The 12,133-nt window shown below is 37.5% G+C and overlaps 4 protein-coding genes across 4 annotated transcripts; all 4 read right to left on the bottom strand.

Annotated features, from left to right (window-relative positions):
- Window positions 1-1,826: 1,826 nt before the first annotated feature.
- LOC147479676 (DENN domain and WD repeat-containing protein SCD1-like) lies at window positions 1,827-3,456 on the bottom strand. Its single transcript, XM_086577892.1, has 3 exons — window positions 3,126-3,456; window positions 2,907-3,000; window positions 1,827-2,824 (listed from the first exon to the last, which is right to left on the bottom strand). Exons 1-3 carry the CDS (start codon window positions 3,297-3,299, stop codon window positions 2,577-2,579), a joined length of 516 nt encoding a protein of 171 aa, XP_086434018.1. The 5' UTR covers window positions 3,300-3,456; the 3' UTR covers window positions 1,827-2,576.
- Window positions 3,457-4,196: 740 nt separating this feature from the next.
- On the bottom strand, window positions 4,197-6,702 carry LOC147479675 (uncharacterized). Its single transcript, XM_086577783.1, has 5 exons — window positions 5,981-6,702; window positions 5,822-5,893; window positions 5,569-5,702; window positions 5,055-5,133; window positions 4,197-4,619 (listed from the first exon to the last, which is right to left on the bottom strand). Exons 1-5 carry the CDS (start codon window positions 6,636-6,638, stop codon window positions 4,540-4,542), a joined length of 1,023 nt encoding a protein of 340 aa, XP_086433909.1. The 5' UTR covers window positions 6,639-6,702; the 3' UTR covers window positions 4,197-4,539.
- A 3,138-nt stretch (window positions 6,703-9,840) lies between these two features.
- Window positions 9,841-10,653, bottom strand: LOC147479674 (uncharacterized). Its single transcript, XM_086578471.1, has one exon. It carries the CDS (start codon window positions 10,651-10,653, stop codon window positions 9,841-9,843), a length of 813 nt encoding a protein of 270 aa, XP_086434597.1.
- Window positions 10,654-10,729: 76 nt separating this feature from the next.
- LOC147479673 (uncharacterized) lies at window positions 10,730-11,377 on the bottom strand. The gene has a single exon (XM_086578470.1). The coding sequence runs from the start codon at window positions 11,375-11,377 to the stop codon at window positions 10,730-10,732; it is 648 nt and encodes a 215-aa protein (XP_086434596.1).
- Window positions 11,378-12,133: the final 756 nt, after the last annotated feature.

Below are 12,133 nucleotides of genomic sequence, written 5' to 3'. Positions count from 1 at the left end.
CTATAAAGTGAATTTCACTTGGAGTAACCGTCTTATGTTTTGTGGTTGGACATATTAGCAAAATAGAGATCAGCACAAGTTATGGTCCTAGATGACCAACGGTCATCAGATAGACATAGGTTATTAGCTTTGAGTTATGATTTATGCATGAATACTTACTCTGCGAATGAAACTTAAACCAGCCTTATTAATATTTGATAAAGCCTTATCCTTTTGCATCCCAGTACCTCTTTTTGACTTAAAAATGTTTCTAATTTCTCAAACATCCATTAACATGTCAAATAGGAAGAGAGGTGGTAGTTCGCTTTCTTTAGGTCTTGCTCTCAGAACAGGGACTGCATTAGATCTGTGTATGGACACTCCATATTTTTTTTTTAAATCTGTGTCAGACACATATGGGACACATATTGTATGTGATATACCTCAATTTTTTATATTTCGTCGTGTCAGACATTTCGAATCCGTTGGATACGGACACACCTATCCTTGTCAATGTAACTTTAGCATTAGATAAATATATAGATATTTTGATTATTTATCATTATTTGATTCAATTGCATGGAAAAACATAGCATATTTACAAGACCACCAAATAATCCCATTGGCAAAATTCAATTTATATTGTCAGCAAACACATAAATCAACTTATCAAGAACCAATCAACAGTCCTTGATATGTTGATTTTGGGAACTTCTATGTCATGTCAGACAGGAAGAATCAGCCGGTTAGGGATTTTATTGTTATGATAGATACCATTGATCTCAGACAAATTTTCAATGACTGGGAAATTGATGATTTGGCTACCTTGATGGCGAGATTAGAGTCTCCGCTTAATATCACTCTCGAAGATGATCAATAGGTTTGGGCCAATGATGCCAAAGGTATTTACTGTTAGATCTTGGTATTCAACTCTCCTTGTTGCCTCACCTAACCAACCTCATATCCTATCACACCTTGTCATCTTTGGAGTTTCATTTGGAGAGCTAAAATTCCGTCTCGGGTTTCTTTCTTCACTTGGTGTTTAGTTTTTGGTAGAATTTTAACCATTGACAATCTTCGGAAAAAGAAAATGATTATTGTTAATTTCTGCCCTTTTTGCTATGATTCAGGAGATTCCGTTGCTCACACTATTATCCTTTGCCCTTTTTCTTATGTCATTTGGAACTATTTTCTTCAATCGGGTTCAATCTCTTGGGTGTGTCCTCGGTCTGCTTGTGATCTTTTGATGATGTGGTCTAGTCTATGGTCCCCCACCCGCACTAAGAGGAAGTTGTGGAGTATCATTCCCTTTGCGATACTATGGGGTTTATGGATGGAAAGAAACCGGAGACATTTCGAGGATAGAAGCCTTGACGTTGCACATTTGATTATTCACATCAAAAGATTGTTTTTCCTTTGGTGTAAGCGGTGGAAGGAGTTCAAGGAGATACCATTCGGGTCCTTTGCATTTTCTTGGGAGGATATCATTCGAGATGTTTAATCATTGTTGTATTTCTACTTTTCCTTGTTGTCTTTTGCTTTTCGGCTCTTGGTAGGATATCTCATCCAATATTGTAATTATCGCTATATATATATATATATAGTTTACCTCTTCAAAAAAAAGAACCAATCAAAGGTATTAAAAGATTTAGAAAAACGTATTGAGGCTTAAGCCTCAAGGCATGCGCCTTAAGACCCTGAGGCTTGACCTTACAAATATATGCAGGTATATTGCGGGGCTACGACCTCAATGGTGTGAGGAGTGTGCTTTAAGGCTTAAGCCTTGACCCTTGGGGCTTCGTGAGGCTCAGCCTCATTGGAAGTCGGGTTTTACCCCAGCCGAACCATTTTTATTTTAAATTTTTTTGACTTTGTTTACCATTTTTTCCACTGTTTCGACAACTTAACCACTGATACGTTATTTAAAGACTAAAATGTCCCTATTAGGTTATGTTCCTTTTGAGTTTATGATGGTAGTGATGCTGGCGAAGATGATCTTTGTAGAGGAATATGTTGATGACATTCTTGCAGATGAATGAAAAGAATGGAGGCGTTGGAACCTTGAAACTATGAGTATTGAGTCTATTACTTTAAGTCTTTATGTCTATGATTATGTGTCTGTGTGTGAGTCAGTGTGCGTCTACTGTCTAGTGACTTGGAACAATGTCTATGTTTGAGACTTGATTGACTAGTTAAGTACCTAACTATTTGCATTTTGGAATTATGCTATATTACGATGCCATATTGCTATTTGCCTATCTATTTACACTTATTTTAAGGTTTCCATACATAGAGCGTGACGTGTCGCAAGAAGGTAAAACGTTAAGTCCTTACACCTCACTACATTTTTTTTATCCTATAGTAATTTCATAAATATGGCATACTGTTTCTCGCTTTTACCAAATTTACAGGTATACTTAATAATTCTTACAGTTTCTTTTTCTCTTTTTTTTTTTTCTTTTTTTCTGATTGAGGCTTAAGCTTCAAGCCTCACAGAGGCAGTTAGCCTCAAGGCTCTGATGCATATTTCAAAACGCTGGGTATTAGCATTCACTAGCACATTGCTCTATTGCTATCCGGAATATCATTAAAAGCACTCAAGTTATTAAATCCATTCTAAATAACATGTATTGAAACACATACCTACTTCCAGTAGGAGAAAAACAAAGAGAGAATAACTCCTCTAGCGCATCACGAAGAACACCGAAACTAGGAGAGTGTGAAACAAGACAGATGCATTTATCAGCAAATGAATTAGCTGGCATTCTATAAGCTTCAGCAATATCCTCACTAACAGGATCCCGAAAAGCAATGCAACTAACATATATCTTCGATCCATCACCCTCTACAACAAAAGCAAAAAACACACATCAACAAAACTACGAAACTAAAACGAAAACAAATAATATCAATAAAAAAGTAGTTACCAGTCAAAACAATGGGATAGCTCCTCGGATACGTGGAAACATCGTTAAAATCATACCCAGACGAAAAGAATTGCACCCCAGCTGGTAGAACACACTGCATTAGTAAAACACAACCACTCATTATTTAATCCTTGAACACATTAATACTACATTGAAGATTGTCTAACAAATATTTGAAGAAATGCAGCAAAGAAACAAATGTTTGAAGAATGTACTTACAGTAAAGAGTTGAGGAGGAGGAGGAGGGTAAAGTGTGTGAGTTGAAGGAGGGTATTGATCAAGTAATGAAGGTAAGTACATAAAACCCATTCCATGAAATCCTTTGTTACCATCTAATGTACTTATTTCTGCTCCTATTCCACATACTACAAAGTACTCAAATATTCTTGACATTTTTTTTTTTTTTATTTAATTTGATCTAATTTTATTCTTTAGATCTTTATTTTGTTAAATGGGTTTTTGTTTCGACATTTTTTTTTTTTTGGTCTTCAGGTGTAAAAAATGGTTTTGTTGAAGAGGAGAGAGAGAGAGAGATGGGATCGAGGTTGGCAAAATGTTAGATCTCGTCTCCCCCGGTTCGTCACTTGGTCTCTTATTAATGGGCCGGATTCGATTTTTATGCAGGCCGGGTAACAATAGTGGGCTCCAAAATGGGCACATCCAATCCAATCCAACTCCCAGCCCACATTGCCTCCGTACAAAGTGTGTAGAGTCACCGAAGGCTTTAGGAACAAAATATATGTTTTTTTGGATTTGTCAAGTACATTATTATATTGGCCAAGCAGACGATATACTTGTGCCTTGTGGGATGGAGGATTAGATGGGCTGGTTTATGTCTATTTTTTATGACATCTCTGACTTTTGCCATTTTGATTACTTAAAAGGAAAAGAAATGTGTATATATATTATATGACATTTTATTCAATGCGCCAAAACTCAAATGCACTCAATGTGCACCAATCCACACCCCTCATCCACTCAAACCAAGGGTTGAGGATGTATTGCACAAAAGTCAAATTTTTTTGAGTGAAAATTTTCACAAAAACCCAAATCTCAATGAAAAAGATGCCAAATCAAAGGCAACAAATTGTGCTCATTGAGTCTACTCAATGTGATGCACATTGAAGAAGCACTCATATTATATATACTAGCCACTGTGCACGTGGTACTCATATAGACTTTATTGAGTTTTTTTTTTAAATTATAAACGTTAAATTACTATTTTATCTCTCAAAAAAAAAAAAAAAAACTGAGAATTACCAAATTACTCCTAGGACTTACGCCAAAACACTGTTACTCAACTCCCACATTTTTCTATATATTAAAGATAGTCTTCTGAAAATGTTCACGAATATTAAGAAACAAACTTTCAACTATATTACAAGTACAACTCTTTTATAATCCTTTCTGACTTCCTGACCTCAAACTGATACTGAAATAATTAACATAACATGTAAAACACTATAAAATTCCAACACATTGCATTGAAATGATTTTTATTTATTGTCACAAACCTATCAAATAAAAGATAAACATTTAGAAATAAAAACGAATATTATAAAACAGTATGATCCAAGTATCCAATTCAACGCGGCCGTCTTGCAATTTGTGGTTGTGGCGTACTTGTGCATAATCAACCCGTCATGTTTTGGTTTACAGGGGGCAACATGGCAACTTGCGGTTGTTGCATGTTTTGCATATGTCCTTGCCAGCCTACACAGGACAGTTATTTTGACCGGAAAAGAGCATTAAAAAAATAAAAATAAAAAAAGAATGATAATCTATTGGCACCAATGCCAATCTTTAGTTAGGTACTTTGATCATCTTCCAAGTACAACCCTAATTAACAAGATGTAAAGTTCCTAGTCCAAGTACAAGAAGATCACATATCCAAATGGGAGATTAAAGTGTACTAGTATGAATGAACTAATATTATGCTATGTTACATGGACACGCTATATTTCAAAAATAATCTTTGTCGGATACGTATCCATATGTCGGACACACAGACACTTATTGTATGGAATATACCTTAAATTTTTATAATTTGCCAGTGTCAAATACTTTGTATCTGTGTCAATGTAACTTATAAGACATTATATAATTTTTATAATTAGGCATTATGTGTCCTTATGATGGCTTAATTACCTATTGAAGGATCAAATCCTCTATTTTTGAGTTCTCTGTATTCTTGACAAAGAGCACACCATTCACAGAAGCAATGAATCATGGCCCAAAATATCGCCGAGATATCCGATATCTCGCCGATATATCTCGGTAAATTGGTACACCGAGATCGATATTTGCGATATATATCCACCGAATATTGAACCCCATTTTTTCCGAGATATATCGGAATTTCCGATATGAAAGTTTATATCGCCGAGATAATCGATATTTCCGAGATAATCGATATATATCGGTTGACTTTTTGACCAATTTTTAATAATTTAATATTGAAATTTTCGAAATATCCGATATATCCGAGATATATCGGCGAGATATCTGAGATATATCGGTGAGATATCCGATATTTTAGAAACTTTAGATTAGTCACCAAAAAAACCGAGATATCCGATATATCCGATATATCCGATATATCTCGGTTTTTGGGTACACCGATATATGAACCGATATCGAAATTTTGGGCCTTGCAATGAATTAGCCAGTCTGCGGCTGGAACTTCCATAAGGTGGTATTTGTTTCTCAATTTACTTCGATAGCCACAAGATATCAAACAAGGTAACCCGACCAGAAATGCTATAGCACCATAAAGAATCCCACTGGTTGCACATGCTGCACATCAAACAACAAGTACTTGTAAGGAAAATCATTTTTCGTCTTGGAGACAGAGCCACAAGCTAGCACACATTAACAAGATACAATTAATGTTATGCAAAGGAATAAGCACTCACTCGTATTGCCACCATCCACAATCTCTGCGATTTGTCCAAATGTAAAGCATGGGACACAAGCTGTGATGAGAGCTGGAACAAATATGAGACTGGATCAATACCACAACTTTATTATAATCAAAGATTACGTAGATAGAGAAATAAAGTAAATAACATAACCATTGGTTGGATCATCCATGCAATCGAACAACCCGGTAGTCCAACCCTCATTCTTTTTCGGCATTGGATACGGGTGCTGCTGCGCTTGGAAACCAGGTGGAGGAGCAACATACATTTGAACACCATTTGGAGGTGCACCATGTCCACTACTTGCATACATTGGTGACTGACCAAATTGATTAAATCCTGGTGCAGCTGCGCCAGGATTGTGAGGGGAGTGCGGTTGAGGTACATAGATCTCTGGACTCGCTTGTGGCGGAAAATTTTGAGGTTGATTATGCACAGCCTGTGTAGGAAAACCAGGTTGAGGAGAACAGTATTGGTAGTTGCTTTGAGGAGGGAAGTGCTGTCGGCTAGCTTGTGGCGGATAGTTTGTTGGTGATTGGTTCGGGTACCCCGGGTTTGCGTACTGTTGTGGTCTTGGTGCTGGTTGAGAAGGTGGTGGTCTAGACTGAAACTGCTGTTGTCCAACTGTTGAATCAGTCTGTTGAAATTGAGTTTCTTGGTGTTGGACACCTTCATTGGTGCCAAAGGGAGCTGCTTGCGGGTCAAATGTTGGGTCGCGTGTTGGATTGGCTTCAAAAAGAGGTGTTGGGTCGGCTTCTGGGTAATATTGGTCTTCTTTGGTGAATGTATCCTCATATTCTGGTCGAGCCATTTCACTATACAGTTGGTGGAAAATGGATAGTACAAGAATGGGGGGTCCGCCTCAAGACTCAATAATCCTAGTTTGTATCAACTTATATATAGGGCGAAAAGAGATGCAGAATAAATGTCTAGACAGCTAATTAACCAGCAAGGAAGCCTGAATGATAATTTGCATTGGTTGACTTGATTATTCATATATGATCCACTTGACCACTTTGGATAGTATATAATCATCTAACTAATTAATATATGATAGCCTGAGGGAATCTTCCCCCAACTCGAGAGCCCGACTCTCGAGTAGGAAAATTAAAATCTTTTCTTTTTCATTATTTAACCATTCCCCCTTTATTAGTTTGAAATGATCAAGCAACTTAAAATATATTTACAAAATAGCCTCTTTATTCTTGACCTACGTTTTTTCCAATCTTACAATCAAAATTAGAATTATAACAATTTGCGTTTCTTCCAACCGGTGCGTAGCACGGTCCGCACATTTGTCTGACTAATAAGGGAAATGAGATTTTTTAGAGAGAGGGGTTACCGTATGGCCGAGATCGTGTCTGGGGAAACAAACGTGGGGTTGAGATCGAATCTTATGACATTTATTGGTTATTAAAGTCTAATTTGTAAAAAATAAAATAAAATTACAATCATCTTTCAATTATAGTCTTAAATGATCTTTTATTTGGCCATAATCAATTTTTTGTAAAATGTAAACCGTCAAACTAACGATGATGTACATAGATCGAGTTGACGGTGACTTGGTGTAAAAAGAAACAAATTGGAACATATATATATATATATATATATATATATATACTAGTGAATGCCCGTGCCAGTCGGCACTCTAGACATATTGCTTTTAAACAACACCCCAAGAGAGACCATCTCTATGGTAGCATTGGATCGATGATATAACCATTTCCAACAGTTTTATACTTCATAATCATTTCATACGCATACTCAAATGAGTTTAATTATTGCAATTCTATGCATTTCATTTCTCACAAACCAACTCATTACACATACATATCAGAGTCTCCTTTCTCATTACTCATTACACATACATTTATTAATTCAATACATATCAAAATGAGAATGATGAAAATAAAAGGAGAGAGTCTTCAATTAAGAGCATCATCATTTTTTTTTTAAAAAAATAAAAAAATCCAGTAGAGTCTCCTTTGTATTTTCAACATTTCAAAAACCTAAATCCTGTCATAACCTGAAAATCAAACAATACAATTCTCATAGATCAACTATACTAAAATATATAACTTCATATTTATACATAACACAAATTACTTCTAAAACTAAAAGACAACTCATTAAACATTAAAGAAGACTTTGCATAATTTTTCACCTGGGGATAATTCTAGTAACGAAAGGGAAAAATAAAATAAAATAAAATAAATACTCCACGCCCACTTATCGAGTTCCTCATTTCTCTCACCCCTCTATGCATATTGTTCACACCATTCTGCTACCATATGGATAAATGCACCATGGAGCAAAGACTACAATCATGTCACTGAAAAATTATGGCAATTTAACTTGGTACCTGCAAACAAACCACATACACATGATTTTTTTAGACTTGATACATTTAGCATATTGTTTACAAAAGATATGGTTCTCAAAATAAAATAATCTTTATTCTTATTTTTAAGTATCCACGCTATCATCAACAAAAAAAAACTATCATAAAAACTTACATAGCATATATATGGATACAATATATTATTTATTTTCTAAACCAATAAAAGTAACATTCTTTAATTTCTCACTTGCCTTTTCTCATTGGTATCGATGTCCTTAGAGAAGAATTTCTGGGTATCGACATTTGTAGTACAATTTCTTGCATTAGGTGGAAGAAAAATGGATATTCTTTTGAAGAAGTACATCCGGACATGACCACATAGAGTTGCCCATGGTGAAAACCGGTGTCCTCAAATCAATGCCAACATATTTCAGCGACCGGCCTTGCGACTTATTAATTGTCATGGCATAAGCTAGTCTAAGCAGGGAATTGTCGTCTTGATAGTTTGAAAGGCAACTCTGCATTTGAGGGAGCCGAGATATTCTTGGGATGAGTACCGGATTTCCGGCTTTTCTCTCGGTCAAAATTTTGGCTTGAAGGACTTTTACAAGCACATTGAAGCACCATAAGTTGTGTCCCATTGCAAAGGCCATCTTTAGGTGCTATGTTCCCGAAGCAACATTATAGGGCATCCGGGTTTTAACTTGAGATTGAAAGGTGGTAAGCTAGAAGGGTCGAGGGAGTTCAGAAACTCGGTGGGATAGTGAGCCCCACTTAGATTATCAATATCATCTTCGATGATTTTATATGCAGATCCAAATACTCAAAGCGCTTCACCGAGGAAACAAATTCATTGCAACCTCATTAATTGCACTCACATCATCATACGGGCGAGGGCAAAGAATAGTGCGATCGGTTAAGAAATTTGGAGGCGGTGTGTCCATAACATCCATTGGGGATAGGCAGAGAAGATGAGTTCTTGGATATTGGTACACTTGCGTATTCCATTCGGCAATTGTACACATTCTTTGGGATTCGAACCAATCTAAATGAATCAAAGCAAAAAATGAATTCATTAGTTTCTAAAATAGTTAGTTTATATATGGAACTAATGGAGAAAAAAACATTCTAATTAGAAGGCATTAGTAGCACACCTCCAACAAAAATCGGGAATTCGACATTCCGGACTCTGCCATTTCAAGCCGCATGTTACGTACCAAGTGCAAAACTTCTAAATAACTCCAAAGGAAAGAGGCCGTAGTGATGCACCAACAAATTGCTCTCTCGGCCTAACGGTATATAGCGGTGTTTGTCGAAAATCACCACCAAGAAGCTGTAGTGATACCACCAAATATCTTCTTGTTTCCACAAATATCTTGAAGTGTTCTATCCACAGCCTCAACACAGTATCTATGTTGCATGGGCACCTCGTCCCAAACAATTAGTTTTGTTTCTTTAAATAGGTCAGCAAGGTCAGAATGTTTAGTGAAGCCGCAAAAAGTGGTATCCATCACATCAATTGGAATTTTAAATGTAGAATGAGCAGTGCGTCCACCAGACAATAACAGAGATGCAATTCCTGATGATGCCACCATGATGACAATAAGACCCATGGCAGCGTGCCTTTGCAATTGTATTATACAAAAAGTTTTCCCTGTACCATTTGCTCCATTCAAAAAGAAAAGTTTGCCCTTGTCACCAAATGAATGAATCGATCCGCGGTGATGTAAGCATGAAGTTGTTCGTCATTAAGACGACTCACATAAACTGCAGCCTCTTCTCCTATGCCTTCATGCTGAAGTTGGCGTTGCTCCCAAATGAGCCTATTGCCAACAATTTTGCTCCAATCCTCTTTTGGCTTTGGCATGGGCGGGAAATTTTCCAATGTCCTCCCAGATTCTAAAAGGACTTGTTCCACCAGATATAAACCGTAATCTGTTATTTGCTCATCAGTTGGATCTGGGATGCCGTGCTTTGTTCGAAGCCAGTGTCCAAGATCATCACATATATTTGATGCAAATTTGCTCCAAAGTAGATTTGGTCGTAACGGATGACACTCTAAAAGAATTACACAAAACAACCTCCGCAGTTGATATCCAGTTTTCATTATCGCCGCCTCTTCTAGGCATTGTATCCACTCATCATTAGCTTCCAACAGCCCACGGGCAATACATGCTTCTTTGTATGTGTTGTACACGGTATCACCGACTTCATAAAGATATGCAAAGGAGGTAGGCCCTTTTACAACAGTAAGTAGCAAGCGTAGATAAAACCGCTCCCCGACATTGGGGCTTGCAAAATACATCCTACCAATGGAAGGTCCCTGAGTCTTAGGAGTCCACTCTTGAGAGTCTTTGTGGAAAACATAGTGTCGTGGAAACTCTTGATAGGTATATGCACGTGCATCTGGATCTTCAGCACAACGCTTAAAGAAAGCTATCAGTGTTGAAGTTTGGTCTCTGGCTCGGGAAAGAATTGCATCCATGGGCTCTTTGCTATTGAAAACAACCCTATGCATACCTTCCAAATGAAGCGCCAATCGTTGGACACTTGGAAACTCTTTATGCATTGGATTCTAAAATAGATGTCATGCAGCTTCTGTTGGTCCAATGTACCTTGCATCGATATATTCTTTGAATCTCATCATTTGTTCCTGCCGCCACCACTGTTGCTTTGTCATAGCCTTTGTAGATGTACTTGTTAATATATTTAACAGCTTGACACGATGCACAAACTTTAACATTGATATGACAATCAAACATTTCAGACAGATATGCATTGTAGGGAACAACATCTCCATTATCAACTTTAACCATTTTATTCTTCCTCTTCACAAAATATTTCTTGCCAGTGTCGCGCCTTCGGTAAATGGAGTACCCTTTTTTATTCATAATTGTTTCCTCCACAAACTCTTTTGGATAGCTTTTAGTGCATCGACCATTTTCCATACATGAAGCACTCGGATCTCGATCACCACAGGGGCCATGAACCATGCACTTCTTCATTGTTTCAAACAATGCAGGGTGGGTGTCGGGGTCTGGGAATTCAGCACATACAAATTTATCAACTTGCTCACTGTTTCGGATCTTGTCATCATGCGCAAGAAATAAAAGGCAATGCATGTGTGGAAGACCACGCTTTTGAAATTCAATGGTATAGACATATGCAACCACCCGACCGAAGATATCATTTTTCAAAATTTCTTTCATAATTGCTTTTCGTTTCAGCTTGAATACCCGTGCAACTATTTCAGGGCGAAGTGTCAAGTTTGGTGTTCCTTGAGCATCTTTAATTTCCACGCCAATTAGGGTTTGCGGTCACCGTAAGAAAAATATCCGGGTGCTTATAGTGCGGGTGATAGCCATTGAATCCTGAAAAATCTCGTACATGTGCCTTGGACTTCCAACATGTGAGGAAGGCAAAATGAACCGTTGGCCAATTTGATCAGGACTTAATCCCTCAAGTGCAACATCTGTCAAGCACTTGTATACATCCGAACGGATGGTGTCTTGATTTAGTCTAATGTATCGCAGCCGGTTCTGTTCATATGCAGCCCAAGCATCAACCAAAAATTCATGCAACAATTTACACCCCAGCAAAATAGATGAGTACTCCGTGGGTCGTTCAAACAAACGGTAGGCGTAATACAATAATTGGGTGAGTCTTGCATTGCTTGGAGCATTTCTCTTGACGTCCCACAACTTCAAATCAGGTGACCAACCCAAATCCCCATAAGGAAACAGAAAAACATAATGCAAAGGCAAATAAGCGGGATGACATTCGCTTATCCGTTCCAACTCATGCCCTCCTCTCAAGCGAAGTACAATATCACGCATGGCATCAACCTTACTCCCATCTCCAAGCAATATCACTGCGATCTCATCAGTTGTCGGAAGATTGTACCTTCGTCTATCCGAACGCGGATCATAGTGTAGATGGACCGGAACATTGTTATTCTCAGAAGC

Source organism: Coptis chinensis, chromosome 8 (assembly GCF_015680905.1).
Source record: "Coptis chinensis isolate HL-2020 chromosome 8, ASM1568090v1, whole genome shotgun sequence".
NCBI lineage: Eukaryota > Viridiplantae > Streptophyta > Magnoliopsida > Ranunculales > Ranunculaceae > Coptis > Coptis chinensis.
Note: the sequence above shows the minus strand (reverse complement) of the source record. Positions and strands in the feature narration are given on the sequence as shown.

Excerpts from the sequence above, each read along its gene's own strand:
- LOC147479676 (XM_086577892.1), bottom strand. The coding sequence starts at position 3,299 with ATGTCAAGAATATTTGAGTACTTTGTAGTATGTGGAATAGGAGCAGAA. Across the intron at positions 3,001-3,125 it reads CTCCTCCTCAACTCTTTACT|TGTGTTCTACCAGCTGGGGT; the intron begins GTAAGTACATTC and ends TTACTAATGCAG. Across the intron at positions 2,825-2,906 it reads CTATCCCATTGTTTTGACTG|AGGGTGATGGATCGAAGATA; the intron begins GTAACTACTTTT and ends CTTTTGTTGTAG.
- LOC147479675 (XM_086577783.1), bottom strand. The coding sequence starts at position 6,638 with ATGGCTCGACCAGAATATGAGGATACATTCACCAAAGAAGACCAATAT. Across the intron at positions 5,894-5,980 it reads CATGGATGATCCAACCAATG|CTCTCATCACAGCTTGTGTC; the intron begins GTTATGTTATTT and ends TATTTGTTCCAG. Across the intron at positions 4,620-5,054 it reads AGGATTTGATCCTTCAATAG|GCTGGCAAGGACATATGCAA; the intron begins GTAATTAAGCCA and ends TGTCCTGTGTAG.
- LOC147479674 (XM_086578471.1), bottom strand. The coding sequence starts at position 10,653 with ATGGATGCAATTCTTTCCCGAGCCAGAGACCAAACTTCAACACTGATA.
- LOC147479673 (XM_086578470.1), bottom strand. The coding sequence starts at position 11,377 with ATGAAAGAAATTTTGAAAAATGATATCTTCGGTCGGGTGGTTGCATAT.